At 40.6% G+C, this 14,583-nt stretch overlaps 1 protein-coding gene across 2 annotated transcripts in view; it reads left to right on the top strand.

The window, feature by feature from the left end:
* aff2 (AF4/FMR2 family, member 2) overlaps positions 1–14,583 on the top strand; it is a 141,464-nt gene that overhangs the window by 83,463 nt on the left and 43,418 nt on the right. For both annotated transcript variants that reach the window (XM_027280910.1, XM_027280906.1), the window contains exons 7-9: positions 661–697; positions 2,735–2,795; positions 7,782–7,836. In XM_027280910.1, the coding sequence (XP_027136711.1) occupies positions 661–697; positions 2,735–2,795; positions 7,782–7,836 (153 nt within the window). The remainder of the gene's footprint in view (positions 1–660; positions 698–2,734; positions 2,796–7,781; positions 7,837–14,583) is intronic.

Here is a 14,583-nt window from a genome sequence, read left to right as displayed (position 1 = left end):
CAAACTTCAACAGAAGTTTTAAGGAAATGACATCGTCGCCCACGCCCACGCTGTTTGTTTGACAGGTGGTGTTTGAGTAGTGGAGACATGACAACAGTAATCAACAAAGACTGAGACACAATAGACAGCAGGGTCTAAAGAATCACCGCTTCAGAAGATAGATGTTGGAAAAGTTTCTCCTGCTCTTCCAAAAATGCTTTTTGACACCTTGTGATGTAAATAGTGGGAATATTTGTCACATTAAAGCCGGCCTAAATGTTCTACTCAACATTTATCTCAGTAATATTCTGACTCAAACAGCGGGTGTACTCTTTTTCCCTCCGCACGCTGCTTTTATGAATCACTTTTAATATGCAAAACATCACATCGGTGGTGATGTTCAAAGAATCAACAATGAAAACACAGGCGCTGAATCTGACCCAGTAGTTAATGAATTAGGAAAGACTGTTGCGGCGCTTTCAGCCCCCAGCGTCACACTAATCCTGCCAGGGAGTTTTTAAGAATGAGGTGGAGCGTCGACGCGGCGGAGATGAGAGGATCTGAATTCGGTGTAATGGCATCGTTGTGCTGCTGTGAAATCAATAATGACATCTGTTGGTTTATTCATTCAACTCATCGCCCTCTGGCTTTCTCTCTCCCTCTCTTCCTCTCTCTCTCTAGGAGTCACAACATGTGACCTCGGGCTACAACACCCAGAGTAAGTTTCCCAGCATCAACACTCACCTACAAGCTCTATGATAATTAACACTGGTGAGGCCACGGACGGCAAAACCACCCAGAAGAGCAAGCAGCTGATGTTCAAATTAATTCATAGCCACGGGAGCTCGATGCTTTTAGCCTTTTATCTTTCTGTATTCGTCTGAACAAGTAATGAGACAAACATGATTGTACACACACAGCTCAATTGGCTTGATTGATTGCAGAATCTATGTTTTTCTATCATTATTATTATTATTATTATTAAAGCAGCACGGATGCTCTCATAAGACAGTAGACTTTGTCATTCAGCATATAGATGTCGGTATTGAATTACACTACCCTGTTATTTGCTGCCATTCATGCACAATTACACACTCAAGTGGTGATCGAGTTAGAAGTGGATAATATGGATACAATGTTCTGTCACAGTATATGTAATTTTACACTGCAATACTTATAATATATGATCTGTATCTGGATAAACAAATAAATGCAAGATCGTGTGAATGCTTATTAAAGGTCCAGTGTGTAGGATTTAGTGACATCTAGTGGTATAGTTACAGATTGCAACCGATTGAATACCCCTGACCCCACCCTTTTGTTTAATGAAAAAATGCTAAAGGTCCTGGGTAGAGGCAGTGTTTAGTTTGTCCCTTCTGGGCTTCTGTAGAAACTCGGTGGTTCAAAATAGTAGACTCCATGAAAGAGGACCCGCTCCCTCTGTAGATATAAACGACTCATTCGAGGTAACATGAACAACACAACAGCTATTCTTATTTCAATGTGTGATTAAAAACTAAAACATAGTTAAACTAAACCAAACTGGTTGTACGTGACCTCCTTGTAGTAGTATTTGGAGAAATCTATGAAATAATAACATATTATCAAAATACTACGCTGGATAAGCTTTTTATTTCGTGTTTTTTGTCTCAGTATCAACCTGATAGGGCACCTGATAGCTCGCATACATACGTACATGATCAGTTATGATCTAAAATATGACGTTAAATTAAATTAGTAAGTGGAGGTTAAATGAATGGTTCAGAAACTCTGCAATCATGGCATGGATCAGGAGTACCCTTAATTATTAGAGTAAACCGGCCTCCTGTGTTCACTGCTGTAATACCGAAACACCGTTAGGGTTAGGGTTGACATTTCTGTCAATAGATCCCCTTAAATGTTACACACTGAACCTTTAATAGCAGAGGTCTGTAGACCTGATGTCATTACCAGATAATGTATCCAGACACAGATCATGTTAATTGTCATTAGACCTGGAGCAAACTCACTTTACTCCCAATAACTCTGCAGTATAATTCATTAGTGCTCTCTGGCATGTCCTTTAAATTTCTTTCAAAGTCTCAGACAACAAGAAATATTTTTCTTGCTCAACAATTGTCTGACTGTTCTTCAGCACTGCCTTGAATACAGCACGACATACTGGAGGGATTGCTACTTTTATACATATATATGTATCCACATGCACAGCAGCTTTCATGATGAATTGTATATCATTATATGGACCATGCTGGATTTAGTACATGGCAGTAGTTCTGACTCACATCAGATCATCAAAAGCTCTTCTGAACTGCTGCTGCTCTCTCTGTTAACCCCGTCTTGTAGTGTTTTGAGATGTTTGTGATGTTCTGTATATAAAGCTGAAATATTTTCCCCACTGGCAAGTTGTTTTCTCTCTGAAGAAATACAGCTGACTAGAATATAAAGTACAGTGAGAGGGGTCTGTGTATCCATATTGGAAAATAAATTGTCACCTCGAGTTGTTGCCGTGTTTCAGTTTTATTGTAAAGGGACGTTTGCTTTGTGTTTTTTACCCAAACTCCTGTTGCCAAAGCAAAGCAAACACACACACTAATGAAATAACACTGGAGCAGAGTGTCATGTTTTCCAGTGTGGCAATGCTAATACACATCTAGAGTGATGTGAGTCTGGCTCCTTGTCAAACAGTAATCACTATCAACCCAAGACACATGCAAAACAGTGATGTTTCACTTGAATGTCCTCTGTTGTGTTGCAGAGCGATGCACTGTATCAGCTAACAAGCCTGCTGCTAAACCACCAACTGCACCACAGAAGTCGTGAGTATCTCTCTCTCTTTCTAACACACACACACACACACACACACACACACACACACACACACGCATAAACAGAGAATTTCTGACCCGCTGCTGCGTTTGCCTCAAGGTAAAATTAAGCTTGACTCTTGGATGCAATTCACTGCTGGTAGGAGGAAAAAAAGATTGTGTGGATCAGAGCGAGAAAGTGCAGCTATATTAATTTAACGTGAGCCAGGAGCGTATTGCTACATCTCTGGGCTGCAGCCCACTCCACTTCACTCACAGAGCTGTACAGCAGGATTCATGGCACGGTCAGATTGGAAAAGCTTGTAAATCCCCCCACACGGCCCTGATTCATTCTGTGTTTGACTATGACGAGTTTGATTATTTTGTTTGAGAAATTGACAGTTCGCCACACGCCTCAGACAAACAGTGATTGTCCCATCATAGCTGAGTAACTGTAACTACGTAGGCAGCTTGTAGCCTTTTTCCAAAAACAAAAACACAAGAAGAAAAGTGCAAGAAATGGATTCAAACTTTAACGTTAACCCTAACATGCTGAAAGCCTTTTGTCTTGTAACATTAAAAGTAAAACATACATTATAAAGAATAGGTCACAGTCACATTCAGCAGTGTAGGTTTAGCCCTTCACACCTGGACAGGTGAGGTGAATCTAACATTATTCATTAAACTCTTTATAGTACACATAAATCACTTAGTTTTGTGTTGACCAAACGTCTTAAACCCCTAAAACTTTAAATTAAATACAATATAAACATGGATCATTGATGGACCCACCTGTCAATCAAAGCAATTAACCTGTTAATTATGCATAAATTTAAGCCTTAATATAATTTGAACAGGTGAGCTCTATATAAATTCACCCTCAGTACAATAGGGGGAAATGGGGAAATTAGGTTTTTGTACCAGGCTGTAAACATGTTTATTTCTGCTGTGAAGCTGGACATTTGGACATGGGGACTTATGGAGACTGACTCACTTCTGTAGCCAGCTTCAAATGGATGTTAGAGGAACTGCAGTTTTTGGCACTTCACAGGCACAGAGGAACTCATGCTGCCAACATTAGCTTACTGGATATAATCTAAAATAAATATGAAATAGTATAGCTAGGCAGTGACCGACTAGAAATAAGAAGCATGAATGCTTTTGTCTACATCTCTCAGAAATGAAAGACCCATTGTTTAAGAAATAAACGTACGTTATCACTGTTTATTACCATGCAAGAATGGGAAGATTGACATGTAGAACAACAGGTTTGCGACCTGTCAGTATCCACTTTGAATTACAGCATTTTGACACACTGAACAAATGGATCTATTTGTAGTATCAGAATATTATCCATATTAAATCCACTTGTAGACACAAGTGTGACTTAAAACAAACGTTTTCCTTCTTCTTGTTTAATTTCTTTCTTCATCTAGCGTCGAGGATTTCTGCCCCGCTGTCATATTACCTCTTAAACGTTAGCTCAACATGACAACTCCTGTGTATCTACTTCTAATGAGGGTTTTGGAGTACTAAGTGCCATAAATTATTTATACACCTGATGAAAGCTGGTGTCAGGAACGATAAGGACTTGATGGCCAAAAGATGATGCACAAATCCTGCAAGTCAAGACACTCGGCATCAGTTCAGCCGGTTTGATTAAAGTTCCAGGTCAGCGTGTAAACTCTCATTTCCTCCTCTTTGTAGTTAAATAGTTAATTATATCTCCATTAGGATGATGTCTGCTGGAGCTGTAGTGTTCTTTGTGGCTTATTACACCATGTTGCTTCCAAAGCCGATAAGCCTTTTTCTTTTGATTACTATTGTTTGCACTAAGGTGCAATTTTTTCCCCATCCTGTATCCAACTGTAAATGCTGCTTTGTTTATTAGGGTGAAATAATTGTAATTGGTTAAAAAAATAGTGCCTAGTTTACTACATCCATTAGGCTATTCTTTGTTTTTACTGAGATGCTCAGCAGCGTAAAATGTTCGGGATAATGAATAGGTCTACCTCCTCTTATTCAAGAGTAATTGTGCCATTGGGGCTAATTGCTATATTCTTTGCCCAATGTTTACTATGTACGACCATTACGGAAAACTCATCCAACAGTAATCCCTCTCACCGCTCTGCACCTTACATTAGGTCTATATCTGGATGTTGCATATTAGGAACAAAAGCTAATTTGTTTCTGTTACTCGAGCAGAAAGCGGAGACTGTACCTCCCTCCTGCAGGAGTTTCATTACGCCCCCTGATGTTGAGACAAGTGCACGTTATGTAACAGAGCGGAAGAGGTGAAGGAGGACTCTTGTCTGGTCGAACCAGCTTTTGTGTTTGCTCAGGCGGCGGCGGTGTGGCTGTCTCACATGCCGCCAGCCACGGAAAACCCGGAGACCTCATGATTTTATTATCGCCGAGCTCTCTAACAGTCGTGCTGGACTTGTCACAATGTGCAGCATCACGCATGCTCTCCTATAGAGCGTGGCCTCGTGGATATAGGGAGAGTGGCTCCAACACTGCCAGGGTTCAGTTCTCAGTTGTGTTTGGCGTGTAAAGAAATGAAGGCACGAGGCTTTGTCAGCACGGGAGGATAATAAGCAGCCGAAGTGTTGCTGTGATTGTGTTATACTTACAGTAAACACTATAATACAAGTTGGTTTGTACAAAAGCGCCCACCAAGCGAGTGACATTAGCACCGCTAACAGAGATAAATCTTTTTTTACAGTGCGAGTATTTATCCGTCCCTTCACTGTGGTCTCAGCACATACCATCCGACATCGCAGTCTAAACGTTTTGTGTGTTTGAAGAATAACTGCGTCTCATAACTGCTACGATCAATTTCTGAACAAACCGTCCGACACGGGCGGGTATGCACACACGTGCCTTTGTGCGCCAGTGCTCCTTAGAAACCCAGTTTGAGTGGAAAAAGCTTGTTAAGCCGTGATCTGTGTTCAGATGTCTGTGTTGTTACAGCAGAATAATGAACCACAGAGGTAATATTTAACCTCCATCATTCGCTTAAAGTTCCCTCATGTGTGATTCATGCGCTGGACCTCTGCTTCTTAATCTTTTTGGCTTGTGATCTCTTAAAACAAAACAGTGTCTGCTCTAGTCCCATACGTCTACGTCCAACAACCAAAGAGTGATTCTTTTTGTTTTCTATGAATCATGTTTAGAGCTTAGAGTAATTCACGAGGGAAAGGTCAAAGATTCGGTGAAAGTTGAAATACATTCAAGATAATTTGGTGCAGAAGAAAACAGTTTACTGTTCTGTGAGTGACCCCCGGGTTGTGAACTACTTGACTTGAAGAAAACGTCCTGACGCAACAAGTTACAGTAAGGGCTGGGGATAATCACAGTCAAGATGCAAGGTGATCTTTGGCAGCAAAAGATCACGCAGCGCCAAAACGGAGTCATGAAATGATCAATGTGACGACAACACAGATATTCCACTTGGACACGGCAGGACGAGAATCATTAAGGCTGTGAGCGCCGGTCTACAGAAGTTAGTCTTGACTGTGGACAATAATACAGAGACATTGGCAGGGAACTTGTTCAGTTTTCCCTGTAAGCCGAGTCAACCGTGGAGAGATTTATGTCTGCGTTTTGTTTTGCAGTCTGAGTACGTTGCACAACTGAGATTCTGCGTCGAGCAATTAGTCATTAGCTGAACGCGGCTTTGATTTAGCTTTCGGAAAATATTAACATCCTCTCAGACAAACTTCCGCAAGTAATGGAGCTCTACCGGCGCTTTGCTTTAAGAAATAAAAAAGACTCCATTTTATGAAGGCAATTAAGAGCCTTGTAGAAATTTGATGCCGTGCTTTCCAGGCTCTGCAAGTCATGGATGCTTTAGTCCATAACTCATTTATATCTGACTGCGTCTGTCCTCATAGATGCTTCCACTCTCTCTGGCATTTTATTCTCCCCTCTCTCTCTCTGTCTCTCTATTGAGTCTCCATCTCCTTCTCTCCATCCTCCTCTGGCTCCCCTTCTCTTCTCCATCATTATCAGCTCCATCTCACTCACTATCTCCCTCTCTCCATCTGTCCCTTCTTATGAAATAAAACATGAATCCATTATTCATTCATTCAAACATATCTATCATCGCCGCGTGCTGCACTGTGCACCCTTATCTGCAAAGCTTCTTTTTTTATTTTTTATTATTGTGCTTTAGTTATTCACCACTCGTACGGTCCCGTCTGAAAACACCACAACACTGGGGAGTGTTTTTTTTTTTAGCGGTGCAAGCATTGACAAGAGCGGTTCGCAAGGAAGAAAAAATCCCTTCAGGGGATTCTCCTGTCATAACAATGGCAGTGCCAGCTTAAAATAACAGTAGTTTGTGTGGTGGGTTTATATAAAGCAATAAAACACGGGAACTTGCCGATGCAACGCACATAAATACTGAATAATTTGTGCGATGAGGAGCAGGTGATGCTCTGAGGGAGGTCATGTTATCGACTGTGTCTTGTATATCTTTTTCATAGCCTCCATACATCTATGTTGTTAGGATTTCATCTGTAGCGTGGGGAGAATAAAACAAACCTAACTAATAAAAAAAAAAAAAAAAGCAGGGCAACATAAAGGTCCTTTTTCTAATTATAACCCCCCCCTCCACTCTCCAACACACACTCAGAAAGTATCCATGTACAATCCTGTCCGAGGGACTGATCTCGGCCGAGCACGTTCTCCTTTCCAAGGAATTTTTGGCTGTAGGTCAGCGGTTGTCAGACAGAAAGTTTCCAGGTGAAAAAACAATCTGGCTTTCCTCTCCAAGCTGAACATCTGGTAGGTTTTTTTAGCAGTGCTCCCATCCACTGTCCACTTCCTCATTCTTCAACATGAAGCAGCGCTGCTTTTGCTGTGTAATTAATCCGTTTGCCAGAAAGGTTCATCAAAAGGAATTGCCGATCACGACTTGCCATATCCGACCTCATAAACGCAGACAGGAGGTCGCGGTTTGCAATAACACACGTCCCTTTTCTCTCCGCGCAGAATGTTGGAGGATGACCTGAAGATCAGCAGCGACGAGGAAGAGGCCGAACAAAAGGTGAGCTCCCTCTGCAGTCCGTGCATTCACACATCTATGCAAATCATCCCTCACTCCATCCGTCCCGCACTCACAGACCTCATATTAAACTCATCTGTGTAGATGTGACATTTACTGACTTGCTCATTTGTCCGGAAGTCAAGTTGAACACGTGTCTCTATTCACAATTTCTGCCTCATCTCACTCAGCTATTCTTTGCATCCAAGTCAGCTTTTATGTACACATCACCTCCATCAGATATTTAACCCTTTCATAGGTGAAAGCTACTACCGTTCATCTGTCTATGAGCAGTGAATAAAATCACTTCTTAATGTTTATCTTTATGAGAAATATGCATGAAGTATGATCGCTCATTACAGGTCTTACTCAGGTCAAGACATAGTGTACAGAAGCACCATAACAGGCCATAAAACACATGCATCTCTTTAGCAATCTCTTCCCACATTAGTGTTAATCATCAGAGCACCAGGGCACCTCAGAATAACGTGTAAAAACAACACCTGCATGTTGCTATCTATCTTTTATTTTACCAGGATGACACATTTCAAACACGACTTGAGTTTCTCCGGTGATGCACAGGAAATGTCAAATCAAATAACACGTTAGCAAAATCATCACAGTGACTAACTTCCGAAACGGAAAGCACTTTATAAAAACCACATAGTAATTCTTGCTAAAAAGTTAAATGTTTCCACCGAAGTGCAGGCTGGAACAGTTAAAGTTTCCTTAAAGGTACCTTTCAAATATCCATCAGTTCCAAGAACTAATGCAAGAACTAGTACTCTTAGTGCAGCGTGCCCACTTGGAAAGGCTTTTTTTAAACTTTAAACTAAAGCCTCCAAACGTGATGTACAAACATCTTTAGATACACTTGAACAAGCCAAGTTTTTGTTGTCAGAGAGGCATTCATTCTACTTTATGTTCACTGTTGAGGTTGTAGTTTGTGGTATTACAATCAGAGGTGTTCCTGATATCATGGCCTCTCTCGTGTATGTAAATGGGGTGGTCAAAATATTAGAAACGCTTCTTAATATAATGCAGGCCAACATGTTATCACGGACACACACACAGTACAATAAAAAAACAGCAATAAAACAGACAAACAAACCACAATATCAGATTTATCAGAAGCTCCAGAACAGTTACTATATAAAATATAAATTAAAAAGTAAAATATAGATAATGAATCATTCTTTATTCTCTGAATTTGTCTTAAATGGTGATGAAACGTAACTGAATTTTAAAATGAAATCATAAAATTGACTACAAATGAAACGTTTTGTTCATTTTAAGTCTCGGCATATCATATTCAGTTTATTTGTTTCCTGCTTTAACGTTTACAGTTTCCATTTTGTGATGTCTTTGATTCAAAGATGTGTAAACAGTGTGCCACTTACAAATTAATTGAAGTCCAACCCACAGAGGAACTCTTTGTCTATTAAAGATTTTATTTTTTTCTACTTGAAGTTTTGTGAAGCATCATTTAAATGCAAATTGAATGAATCAAGTTGTAATAGGTTTTTTAAGTTGATCGAATTATTAATTAATTATAATTACATATGCTTAAAGTCCATTATCCTATATTCAGGTGGCACACTGTACAACATTAGTCATTTCAGGTCAAAATATGAGAGTCCATATCTGCTGACAAACATCTGGGTGTTTCCGCACGGTCAGTTCGGCGTCCGTTGACCGAGGAGGTTGTGTTTGTCACTCTGGGGGGCACTTTGCAGGCGAGCGATGCCGCTGTCCTGCTCGTCTCGTCTTGTTTTTCTGTATTAAAATTGGCACGGTGGTCCTCTCTCCTCTAATCATTATCATCATGCACTAATGATGCCAGAGATGAGTTCAAAGCAGGCAGTGGGGGTTGTGCTGCTGCCCCCTCCCCTGCTGTGCAGACTGATATCAGCGCTCATCAAAAAGAGTCCATGAGATATTTTCTGTTAATGAAAAGACACCAATTCCTCTCATCCCCTTTTAACTGGCCTTCTGATTGTATAATTACCATGATGGTAGGTATTATAATTACAGATGATGGCAGGTCATTTATAGTGATTTTAGTTATTATAATTATGCTGAAAGTAGAACTGTTAATTACATATAGTTAGGGTGCATTCAGAATTGCAGCAAGCGGCTTCCTTAATCATATGATTACTCTTAGCACTGGGATGAATAGACAGGATGAAATAGACTATGATTCATTCTTAGTTCTTTGTCTTTCTCTCTATATTTCACTTTTGTTTCTGAAATTCAACTTCATTTTTTAATGTGGTTTGTTTCCTGCTGCATCACAATGCCTTTAACTCTCCTTTAAATGCTGGATGTTGTAAAAATATCTGATAATTGGGATATCATCCCTTGTTTTTTATGACTCATCTTAAAGTTTTTGGAGATTTGGAGAAACTGGCAGCCGTCATAAAAACTGCACCTGACCGTTAGCTGAAGCTAGAGGTGTGTGTGCAGGGTGGATGAGGAAGGTGAAAAGTTCTCTACAGCACCGTTGCATCTCTACTTCCACTAAGTCACACCTACTTTAAAGCGGTCCAATCAAATCTGAAAGATTCATATGAATCCCTCTTGGATCTAAACTCCTTCCAGATATTATCTTTTTATCGTTTAAGATTTAAGGTGATCTACTGGGAGAAATGGAATATGATTTTCCTGTGTAATGAAGGGTTGTTACTGACATGCAGATACACTCATTTTACATTTTACCTTCAAGTCAAACTGGCGAGTTGTTCACGATCTGCCTGAGTGCCGCATTGGACCTAATATTAGCAATGTTGATGCATCCAGAATTTCACAGGTTACTTTGGTATGTACAGTGTTATTGTCATAAACAGAAACGATTGCCCAAGTTACAAAAATACAACCTAAGCTGTAAATTTCTTTTAGTTTTAGTTCAACATGTTGCACACAGTTCTGGCCTCTGACGATGTTATCGTATCTGGCGACCTCACTGTGATGAAAATATTCTGCTCGCACTGCGAGCCGAGCTGTAGAGTCATCTGCAGGTACACAGTACTATAGGACACGTCCGTTCCACGACACAGCATCAAAACTATTGCAGTTCGGTTCGGTCTAAACTTAAATTTTAAGAAAACATCGTGGTTTGGGTTGGATTCAAATAAATCGTTTAATCCAGGAAATTATCTCGAGGGATGTGTCGTGCACTGAAGTGGGTTTGTAATATAGTTTGCAAGAGTGCAGACAGTCTTTCCCCCCAAAAAAAATAATTCAAGCACATAACATCAAAACTTTTTTTGGCTTCAACATCCAATCAGAGTGGCAGCACATCTGCTTGTATGAAGGTGGATAGATAATATATGTATAAACACTTTCATGTTGTTCATGAAGAATTATTAAATATATTTGAATGTCTCACAGGAAGTGAAGCTAAAGAGAGATGTCGATTGATTGATTGACCGTTCTTTGAAGTCTCCACCAAACTTCTGTCTCTATCTGTATTTTTATCTCGTCGTCTGTCTCTCTCTCTTCGAAACGACTGTGCGTGACGGACGTGAAGAGCGATCGAAATGAGCAGGGAGGAGAGTGAGGAAAGAAAGAAAAGACGGAGAATAAGTTAGTGAGAGAAAGACAAAGACAGACCGATGAAGATGCAGACAGGAGGCGAAGATAAAGCGAGAGAAATATGGAAAGAAAACAAGGAGGCCGAGCGAGAGAGACAAAGAGATGAAATGAGAGCGATGGAGAGAGAGAGAGAGGGAGAGGGCGACAGAGATGAATTCAGTGGCATTTTTTCTGTGCATGCTCTTAACAGGCTTATAGCAAATGAGTGCACGGTGTATTATCAAGCTTTTATAGCCTGAAGTAAAACAACACACACACACACACACACACACACATGCACACGCACACAAGCACACAGACATTCTTAATCAAATACATAGACGTGCATGTTTTACACACGTGCATCCGTACACACACACATACAAGCACATACAGTGTACCCATGCCGATTTATACTCACAAGCATTTACGCCAGAAAACACATAAATAAAAACGCATGCTGACAGTCTCTCCCTCTCTCTCTCTCTCACACACACACACACACACACACACACACACACACACACGCACACACACACACAGACACACACACACACACACACACACACACACACTACACACAGACACACACTGTCATTAGTATGCTGTGGCACAGCGCTGTGAGGGCAGCAGAGGAGTATGATGAATATGTTTTTGGCACCGAGCAAAGAGACAGAGGAGAGGAGGGAATTGAAAGAAAGTGCAGAGGGAAGGAGGGATGGAGGTGGAGAGAGGGGGGAGAAAGAGGAGAGGAAACGAGAGATAGTGGGAAAGAGAGAGAGATGTTCCTAATGACTTTAGAAGCTGACAGAAAAAAACAGCAACCCAATTACCTGCTGCAGGACTTTTTTTTTTTTTTTTTTTTCTTTGTCTCTCTATCTCCCTGCGTTTCTCTCTTTTTCTCTTTGCGGGCTTGTGATGACAGATTATGACACCTTAACTTCAACTTCGATGCAGACGCTGTTGTCCTCTACAGCAGACGTTTTGACTCGTCGCAGTGGGAAAAGCACAGGTGTTATTAATAACATGGCTCCATTTTTAAGTGTCCCAGTAAATGACAATGTGACAGCGAGCCAGCATGCGCGATACGAAGACCGCGAAGCCGAAGCAGATTTTATTAATTATACCTGTGCTTTTCTCGCTGTGACATGTCAGAGTGTAGAACGTTGTGTCCATTAGTGATTATCAAACTAACTTCAGATCACGTCAGACACCAGCTGAGCTGAATCGGACAGATGCTGTAGCATCTCAGTAGTTGTGACAGTTTAAACATTAGCCTCACTCCTCTCGTTGAATGCGGCATTTTCTGTGTGATGTAGCTCCGCTACTCTTTTTTTTCATGGTGTGTACAAAGACTAATGTGATATTTCATTAAACTGGAATAATTCCCTGTGTGGGGGAAGTCTTTGTTTCTAGGCGAGACAAGGCAGCACCACTGTAAATCCCTGGCATAATGTCTGTATTTCTATGTAGGGTCATAAAATTTAAAGGATAGTAGGATTTAGTGACATCTAGATGCTCATTGCATCCCAAAAGTCCAATCAGGAGCCTTTGCTCAGTTTGTCCATTGAGGGCTACTGTAGAAAACAATGGCAGACTCTGTAAAAGAGGAACCCCTGGTCTATGTCAATATAAAAGGCTCACTAGTTAACAAAAATGACTTTTTCAGGTGGTTATACACTAATGAAAGCATTGTTGTGCATATTATATTCAGTTTCTGCCATTTTCTGTCAATACAGACACACCAGACTTTAGTTTCCATGAGTACATGTACTCAAGTACTAAACGTAAGTACTTTTCGTATCTGACTTTTATTTATTTTATGCTACCTTTCCCCCAAATTCCACCGGCAGCAGGCCGTGTCAATCTGCACAGAGCAGCTCGAGCTGGGTGGAAGTCAGACATAGGAACAGCAGCATATAGGATCCACTCGATTTTCAAAATAAAACTCATAAAAACAGCCAAAAGCTAAACAAATTACTACAAAAACAAATTATTACTTAGTATATTTACATGTTTAGAAGCACCCAAACCAAGGAAACCAAATCTGAGAAAGTAAACAAAATCTGCCGGGCAACGCGCTCTGCTTCTGAAACACTCATGGTGGGGTTTGAAGTGTCCGGTGGGGTTGCAACGTTATACTTCTATACCAGATTTCTGAGGGATGTGATGTCCGTTTTCCTCCACTACATTTACATATAAAGTATTAGTTGAAATTTTAAGTACACTGAGCAGTGGTGGAGCAGGAGGAAGACTGTGAGCTAGCAAACAGATGTAAATAATGCATGACCAAAATACAAAAGAAACCCAGATTTGATGAGTACAGTGTTTTATGAGGAAATACATTCAGCATGTTTGTTAGCCTTGAGGATGCACACAGTGTGTTTTTGGTGAGTGTAAACAGGGACCGATCCAGGACAGAACAGAGAATCCGCAACTGCTGAAAACAGTCACGAAGTGAGCGAGTCTGACTTTTCACCAGTTCAACTGTGGCAACTCACCACATCGTATCTGAAGCATGTAGTTACAGAGCGACCTCAAATCACAGTTTGGGTTGGTTTAAATGTGCAGTGGCAAAAATGTTTTATAAATAAAAATTAAAAAAAAGTGGATGTTTGTACAGTAGAGAAGACAAGGACTCCAGGGCAAGAGTGCACGATGCACAGCTTTGATTAAAGAAGTTCAAACCTGAGCACACAGTTTGCTTTATTGTGTGTATAATCACCAGCTTCTGATGCCGGATCATTTGTGTTATATTGTTGTTGTGTCTAATGTCCTGACCTCTATATTACACACACCCAGTAAGATTAACTCTAACAGAGCACAGTAGGTTGTACACAGTCTTTGCAAAGTGCAGAAGCTACTAATCGACCTTGAAACAGAAATAACTTGTAACAGATGGTCGGAGCGCACAGCAAACTACAGCGCGCGAGGTATAGAAAGGCATCGATCAATATGTTGAAAAGGTTGCTGAGTAAAGCGAAGAGACCACATGAGCTCAGAGGCAGGTGAGGAAATGGAGAAATCTCATATCTTAGTAAAACATTTCTTTGTTTTATCTGCACTTGGTTGACATTTCGTGTGTCACACCAAAACAGGGAATACTCAGGAATGAGCGATTGTGTATCGAATCATGTATAAATATGTAATTTGGCTCTAAAAGATTAAATATATGCT

This window comes from Larimichthys crocea, chromosome I (genome assembly GCF_000972845.2).
Source record: "Larimichthys crocea isolate SSNF chromosome I, L_crocea_2.0, whole genome shotgun sequence".
Lineage (NCBI taxonomy): Eukaryota > Metazoa > Chordata > Actinopteri > Sciaenidae > Larimichthys > Larimichthys crocea.
Note: the sequence above shows the minus strand (reverse complement) of the source record. Positions and strands in the feature narration are given on the sequence as shown.